The sequence below is a fragment of the Sorex araneus genome, chromosome X (assembly GCF_027595985.1).
Source record: "Sorex araneus isolate mSorAra2 chromosome X, mSorAra2.pri, whole genome shotgun sequence".
Taxonomy (NCBI): Eukaryota; Metazoa; Chordata; class Mammalia; order Eulipotyphla; family Soricidae; genus Sorex; species Sorex araneus.
In genome coordinates this window covers 332,827,844-332,836,307 of record NC_073313.1, presented here as the reverse complement: position 1 = coordinate 332,836,307, position 8,464 = coordinate 332,827,844, and the positions used below count along the sequence as shown (strand labels likewise).

The 8,464-nt window shown below is 44.0% G+C and overlaps 1 protein-coding gene across 2 annotated transcripts; it reads left to right on the top strand.

The window, feature by feature from the left end:
* On the top strand, positions 1 to 8,446 carry SNRPG (small nuclear ribonucleoprotein polypeptide G). 2 transcript variants are annotated; one of them, XM_004609140.2, is made up of 4 exons: positions 1 to 115; positions 4,469 to 4,491; positions 6,330 to 6,454; positions 8,269 to 8,446. In XM_004609140.2, exons 1-4 carry the CDS (start codon positions 84 to 86, stop codon positions 8,317 to 8,319), a joined length of 231 nt encoding a protein of 76 aa, XP_004609197.1. In that variant the 5' UTR covers positions 1 to 83; the 3' UTR covers positions 8,320 to 8,446. The 2 variants fall into 2 exon arrangements, with proteins under 2 accessions (XP_004609197.1, XP_054976948.1); XM_055120973.1 differs by lacking the exon at positions 4,469 to 4,491 and having other exon boundaries at positions 31 to 115.
* Positions 8,447 to 8,464: the final 18 nt, after the last annotated feature.

Genomic DNA, 8,464 nt, shown 5'->3' with positions numbered 1-8,464 from the left:
AGATTTCCGGCCCACCGCGGGAGCGCGAGGGAGTCCTCGAGGTTTCGTCTTGGAGGCGTCTGCGACCCCGCCGCGGAGACACCATGAGCAAAGCTCACCCCCCGGAGCTGAAAAAGTAAGTGGGGCCGCCGGGGACCGCGTGCTCGGGCTCCTTTCCCGTCCGGGGACGCGCTACATCCCGCGCTCGAGGGCCCGCTGCCCGCGGCCGCCTCCGCCCCGAGTTCCCGCCTCCTTTGTTAAACGTTTTGAGTACGCGTCCTGCCCCATCCATGTGGCTGGAGGGTTAATGCTTAAAAAGTGGGAGGGTTTGCAAGCATTTGATAGTATGAGGAATCAGCCAGTTCTCTGATTTACCTTTGAAAAATCCCATGCCTTTTTTTTTTTTTTGGTCCGTTTTAATGCCCTGTGAAGGCGATGTGATAAGAGTTGTCGGGGGCAGCGGGTGGCCACACTGCTGTGCTCAGGGCACAGCGCCCCAGGATCACTCCTGGGAGGGGCTGGGGGGACCGAACTCCGGTCAGCTGTGTGCAAGGCAAGCGCCCTCCCTGCTGTACTCTCCTCTCTAGCCCGAGTTTAACATCTTAAATGTATGTGCCAGACAAAGGCTTTGCTTTGTGCAAAGTATAAGCAAAACAATGAAAAGGGAGGCAAAATTCTTTCATTCCCGAAGGGAACTGTTGAAAAAGTAAACCGTAAAAAAAGATTTTACTGTAAAAGAGTAAAACATGCTCAAGCTTGATTGTATACAGACGCTGTCATGAGCATCACTAACGAATGTAATTCCTTATCTGCTAAACAGCCCTTGGGTTGCTTTACTTTGAAGTTTAAAAGCCTAGCAATTGTTCCCTCTTGTAGCCACTTAGCCAGTAAGGTAGATACCCTGTAGATACCCTACAAAATCTTTTACTAATGTTTTAAGCAGCTCGAAAGGTATTTCAAATAAATTCTCTTGAGGGGGCCAGGATGGGGAGATCGGGTGTGGACCGTGCTCCAGAATCCTGATAGTGCTCAGAGATACGAAGGTCCAGAGATTAAACCTGTGCCGCGTGCAAGCAAATGCCTTAATCTCTGTCCAATCTTTCTGGCCCTAAACTATACCAGGATGATATAGTTTTAGTTATTGTTTTATTCTTTTTTGGTTTTAGGCCACACCCAACTATGCTTAGAGCTTTATCCTGGCTCTGAGCTCAGGAATCGCTCCCGGTGATGCACAGGGGACCTTTTGTAGAGCTAAGGATCAAACCAGGGTCAGCTGCATGCAAGGCACATGTCTAAATCTGCTGTGCTCTTTCCAGACCATGTTTGCACTTACATACCCTTCTGGTTGCCATAACTCATTGGTTCCTTGTACCTAGACTTGAACCTGGACCTCAGACATGCAGGGCAAGTGCTCTGCCTCCGAGCTGTATCCTTGACCAACTCTGGTTCTTAACTAGTAGCCGGAATTGTTTCTAGCAGATCCACAGGGGAAAAAAAGGTCATCCTGCTAAACTTTCCAAAATGCACTGACATTCCTCAGCCAAGAAGTAATTGTCCCTAGCTGTCAGTCGTGGAATACCCTGGCCTACCCTACCTCTTCCCCCCTTTTTGTTTTATTTTGGGCCACACTGTTGAAGCTCAAGGATTACTCCTGGCTCTGCATTCAGGAATCACTCCACGTGGTGCTGGAGGAGGGAGGGGGGCACACAACTGTATGGGATGCTGGTGATCAAACCCTCGTGAGCTGCATGTAAGGCAGGCACCTTACCCACTGTCCTATCACTTCAGCCAGCCCTTCTCTTCCCGCCTCTAAAACTCACTGTATTGAGTGGGAGACTAACACCCAAGAACTGTAGAAATAAGTACCAGGAGGTTGACTCCATGGCTTCGAGGCTGGCCTCACGTTCCGGGGAAAGGTCAACTCAGAGAAGCGATCACCAACTACATTGTAGTCGAAGGCCATGTGGGGGAAGGGAGTTGCGGGCTGAATGAGGGCTAGAGACTGAGCACAGCGGCCACTCAACACCTTTATTGCAAACCACAACAGCTAATTAGAGAGAGAAAACAGAAGGGAATGCCTTGCCACAGTGGCAGGGTGGGGTGGGGGGGAGATGGGATTGGGGAGGGTGGGAGGGACACTGGGTTTACGGGTGGTGGAGAATGGGCACTGGTGAAGGGATGGGTTCCAAACTTTGTATGAGGGAAGTATAAGCACAAAAGTGTATAAATCTGTAACTGTACCCTCACGGTGATTCTCTAATTAAAAATAAATAAATTTTAAAAAAAATAAATAAATAAATATGTGGACTTAAATATAATCTTCTAACTTGCCAGTTGTTAATTAAAAACAAATGTGGCATATGAATATTTTATTAGTATTTCACATGTTAAAATGGATTAATTGCATTCCTCTCTAGCTGTGTGCATTATATTAACTCCCTTTACAAAATGTAAAAAAAAAAAATAAATAAAACTCACTGTATTGTAGTCTTGCCAAAGACTGACTCGACTTTAATCATTGCTTTCTGCATAATAAAACCCAGCTTTATTCAAGACTATCCACTTCCAGACACCAATACTACTAATATTTGAGTATCCAGATTTCTAACTAAACCATTTCTTATCTGTATGATGTTGGACACATCTATACATAAATATTTGAGTAGGGGGTTTGTTTGAAGGAACCTTACCTGGTGCTGCCAGAGATCTACACCAGGACTCCTTTGTGCTCATCCCATCGAGATGTCTGTCCAGCTCTGATGTACATGTTGTTTGATTCTTTTTGTCAGATCCTGTGTCTTTGTAATCTTTCCATTTTCTTAATGTTTTACACATTCAGTATAAGTGAAATTTATATTTTCTCTCTGATTATTGGAAGAGGTAAGAACTAGTTTAAGACCAGGGATGTGACGCAGTGGTAAAATACACACCGTGTATGGACTGGAGTGATAGCCCTCAGGTAGGGCGTTTGCCTTGCACGCAGCCGACCCAGATTTGATTCCCAGCATCCCATATGGTCTCCCAGGCACTGCCAGGAGTAACCTTTGTGCATCACCGGGTATGACCCAAAAACAAAATATAATAATAAAATACACACCGTGTATACAAGAGACCTGGGTTCGGTCCCTAGCACCACCAGCACATCACACACGTGCGCACACACACACACACAACTGACTTGAGAGCGTGACTTAATGGGATGTTTTTGGTTTGATTCAAAGTTCTTAAAGCTTCGGGGCCGGAGCGATAGCACAGCGGGTAGGGCGTTTGCCTTGCACGCGGCCGACCTGGGTTCAATCCCCGGCATCCCATATGGTCCCCCAAGCACCGCCAGGAGTAATTCCTGAGTGCAGAGCCAGGAATAACCCCTGAGCATTGCTGGGTGTAACCCAAAAAGCAAAAAAAAAAAAAAAGTTCTTAAAGCTTCAAGGTACATGTTTATTTTTGCTAGAACATAATGTTGAAGAATTGTGGGGGGGGGTCACACCTGACGATGCACAGGTGCCTTATAGCACTGCTGGGTGAGACTAGAACCTTCTTACCCCATTGTGAGACTTGTTACTCTTTTTGGCATATCGAATACGCCACGGGAGCTTGCCAGGCTCTCCGAGAGGGACAAAAGAATTGAACCCAGGTCGGCCGCATGCAAGGCAAATGCCTTACCCGCTGTGCTATTGCTCCAGTCCAAGCAACACTACTGTCTCAAATAAAATACCTTTCTGGCTTTCTCAGATCTTTGCTTGGCTTCAGAAATAACCAAAGTTAAACCAAATCTCTGAGGACTTTTTAATAACTGTTAAGAATTCTGTCAGGGGCCAGAGTGATAAGTACAATGGGAACTTGCCTTGCCTTGCACTGCACGTGGCCAGCCTGGGTTCCATCTCACAAATCCCATAAGATGGTCTCTCAACTACTGCCAGAAGTGATTTTTTTTTTGTTTGTTTTGTTTTGTTTTTAGGTCACACCTGGCAATGCACAGGGGTTACTCCTGGCTCTGCACTCAGGAATCACCCCCGGCGGTGCTCAGGGGACCATATGGGATGCTGGGATTTGAACCCGGGTCGGCCGCGTGCAAGGCAAACGCCCTACCCGCTATGCTATCACTCCAGCCCCTGCCAGAAGTGATTTTTGAGTGCAGAGTCAGGAGTAACTCCTGAGCATCATCCCCACCACCACCATCCCAAAAAAGATTATATTGGGGCAAAAGATTTATGTCAAATATTGAACAAGAATGTTTAAGCAATTCACATATGTATAAAGATTTAATGTACATTAATATGTTCTAAATCCATTCCATTTTTATTCCATCAAGTACTAAGGTAGTAAGGTAGTCCACTGCCCTCTTATTCTTTACAGCAGTACAAAGTATTTAATGTTTCTGTCTTATTTCTCTTTAGTAAATGTTAGTAAATCACATTGACTATATTTTTGTAAGTATTATAAACTTATGTAAGATTTTTAAGTCAGTTACACCTTTTTTCTTTTTCAGGTTTATGGACAAGAAGTTATCATGTAAGTTGTTTTAAATCTTGTTGCTTTTTTATATATGTCTGGTTAAAATAGAACAGTTTTTTGTTTGTTTGTTTGTTTGTTAGTTTTTGCTTTTCGGGTCACACCCAGCGATGCACAGGGCTTACTCTTGGCTCTACACTCAGGAATTACTCCTGGCGGTGCTAGGGGACCATATGTGATGCTGGGAATCGAACCCAGGTCGGCCGCGTGCAAGGCAAATGCCCTACCCGCTGTGCTATCGCTCCAGCCCCCAAAATAGAACAGTTTAATTGACTTTATGAAAAAATTCAGAGCATACAAGAATCTCCTGATTTTTTTTTTGGGGGGGGGGGGGTAGACCACCCTGGCAGTCAGTGCTCAGGGGCTATTCCCAACTTTCTGTTTTGGAGTTCATATGGTATTGGATATTGGACTTGGTTTTCTACATGTGAAGTGTGCATTCCAGCCCAGTCTGCTAATCAGGCTTATGAAAATCCTTAATTATCTTATCTAATTTTGGTATTTAATAACTTTCTCTTAATTTTATTTTAGGCCAACCAACAATGCTCAGGGCTTTTTCTGGTTCTGCACTCAGGAATCACTCCTGGTGTTGATTGGGGGACCATATGGGATGCCAGGGATCAAACTCAGGCTGGCTACTGCAAACAAGCACCCTGCCCACTTACTATCCTTCTAGCTCTCACTTAAAATTATTTACAAAATTCATAAGCATTTTTATAATTGTTAAATTTATAAATCAGCCTTTTTCCCTTTAAATAAAGGAATTAGGTGAAAACAATTCTGACCTGCTCAGTATTAGAAGTATATAGGACTTAAAACTTTGACTTGGCTGGAGTGATAGTACAGTGGGTAGGGTGTTTGCACACGACCAACCTGGGTTCGATTCCAAAGCATCCCATATGGTTCCCCAAGCACCACCACGAGTAATTCCTGAATGCAGAGCCAGGAGTAGCCCCTTTGCATCACCAGGTATGGCAAAGAAAGAAAGGGGGGGTGGAGAAACACTTTGGCTTTACAGGCCAAAGAGATAATACGATGGGAAGGGCACTTACCTTGCAGCCAATCCGGGTTTGATCCCCAGCATGTCATAGGGTTCACAAAGCAGTACCAGGAGGAATTTCTTGAGTGCAGAGCCAGGAGTAACCCCTGAGCACAGCTAGTGTGGACCAAAAATTAATTTTTTTAAGTTCATACTCAGTCTCCTCATAAAAAGTAAGGATCCTTGGTAAAAGTACCATATATTTGTAGATGCTACGGTATATTTTTGAGGCCTTGAATTCAATCCCCGCACCACTGGAAATGTCATTCCTCTCCCCACTTTTGTTAAGATTGCTGAAATTTAAATATGAAAATAAACATACGGTGTCTAGCTCTGCATTTGGCATTTGAGGGTAGTAGATTATAGTTCTCCAACATCCCCGAAATTTTTTTCTTTTTTCTTCAGCTTAACTTCTGATGAACAGTTGATTGCTTCTGGTCAATTTTATTAAAATTTCTTTCTCCCTTTGTAAGAAAGGGATGGGCAAATAGGGGTCGGGTCTTCAGTTATACTGTTGATGTGGGCGAATAGCACAGCTTTATATCCAAAACACAGACTCAGCAACGCTGAAAACATGAGAGCTAAACTGCAGTCATCAGCACTTTGTACTGTGCCTGCCAGGGTAGCTAGGGTGACACCATGACACGGAATATGGGAACGTGTGGGGGTAAGTTGATGCTAGTGGGATTGATGTTGAATTATTATATGCCTGAAACTCAGCCATCAACAACTTTGTAAATCACAGTTCTTTATATTTGAATTTAAAGAAACATTTTTCTAAATTTCTCCATTCGTATAGTGAAATTGAATGGCGGCAGACATGTCCAAGGAATACTTCGAGGATTTGATCCCTTTATGAATCTTGTGATAGATGAATGTGTGGAGATGGCAACAAGTGGGCAACAGAATAATATTGGAATGGTGGTATGTAAAAAGCTCAGGTTTCTCTTAGAGGGGCTGGAAAGATGGTATGGTGATTAAGGCGCTTAAGACCTTGCATGTGGGATGGGATACTGGGTACATCAGTGGTGGAAAATGCACTGGTGAAGGGATGGGTGTTCGATCATTGTGTGACCGAAACTCAAACATGATAGCTTTGTAAGTGTAGCTCACGGTGATTCAAGAAAGAAAAAAAAAAAGACCTTGTATGTGGCCGACCTCAATTTGATCCCCAATGCCAACTGCTCCCCAAAGCATCACCAGTATGACATTTCACCCCCACCCCTAAATTTATCTTGGGGCTGGAGCAATAGTACACAGGTAGAACCAAGCCCTAAGCTCCTCCAAGTGTAGCCCAAAACAGTCTGACTACCACCTCACCCAAAAGGATATCTTAGAGATTTGAAGATTGGATGTCAGCTTTACTCCCTACAGAATCTTTTATTATATTCAAATTTGATTCTTTCCTTAATTCTATGTACTTTTTTTTTTCTTTTTGGGTCACACCCAGCGATGCTCAGGGGTTACTCCTGGCTTTGCACTCAGGAATGACTCCTGGCGGTGCTTGGGGGACCATATGGGATGCCGGGGATCAAACTTGGGTCGGCCACGTGCAAGGCAAACGCCCTACCCGCTGTGCTATGGCTCCGGCCCCTATGCACTTTTTTCATGTTAGCAAGAATTTCCTGTCAAAAACTAATCCAATTTTCAAGATCCGCAAAATGGATCTTCATAAATCTAGTTTACACATCTGTCCAGATTTGTTTCCTATATTGTCTCATACTCTTGAACTGACACAGTCTGGTGTACCTTTTTTCTTTGTTAATGTATAGAGCGGGGTGAGGGGAGGAGGGCATGTTCTTTGGAATCTTGCACTTTATATATTGTGAGGATATTGGGACTTGACAAGCAATGTCTGTTGCCCTGAGTTTGTTTTTTGTTTTCTGGGTTTTTTTTTTTTCCCTCCAATTTTATTTTCATAAAGTTGTTCACAGTAATTGATTACATTAAGGATTTCAAAACCAATCCCACCACCATTACTTATCCCTTCCCTCCATCATTTCAAACTTTCTCACCACTACTAAAGCCTGCCCCACAGGCAGATGCTAAATAATTTATTTTGTATCACTTGTTATGAATAGTATGGGATATCTAAAACTAAATAACTGGGGGCTGGGGCTGGAGTAATAAATAGCACAGCGGGTAGGACATTTGCCTTGCACGCGGCCGACCCCGGTTCAATTCCCAGCATCCCATATGGTCCCCCGGGCACCACCAGGGTGATTCCTGAGTGCAAAGCCAGGAGTAATCCCTGAGCATCGCTGGGTGTGACCCAAAAAGCCAAAAAAAAAAAAATTTTTTTTAAAAAAACTGGGGTCTGGAGACATCTCTGAGTCAGGCTGCCTTCTTCCAGGATTCAGTCATGAGTCTCTGGATCTTGGCCATTAATGCCTTTAAGTGGTACCCACAGGCAGTTCATGGGCAGGGAGATGGGGAGGGACGGCCCATACCCGCCTCACATGTGGCCTAGAGTTTTCAGCCACTGGTCCCATGTACCTGGGTTTTTCTTCTGGAGGTTTGTGGCCACAGGGGTTTCATCGGGAGTGGGCAGAGTGCCCTGAGTTTTTTGGCCAAGAGATACTACAGGGAAGATGCATCTGGCTGACCCCACTTTAGTTCTTCTCACCATTAATGGTCCCCGAGCACTGCCAGAACCCTGTCCCACAAGAAAAAAGGTGCAATCATCGGTGATGTCTTTTAAATGAATTGTTTTCAAATTTGCTTTTTTCTTTCTTTAGGTAATACGAGGAAATAGTATCATCATGTTAGAAGCCTTGGAACGAGTATAGACAGAGGTTGCTCAGAAGTCAAGTGTTTTCATGTGTTCCCGTCATTGCATCTTTTTACTAATATAAAATTGGATAGTGTACATTTTCATGAATGTTTTTGTTAAATAAATTTTTGTAATGTCAAAAATATTTGTCTTTTCTATCA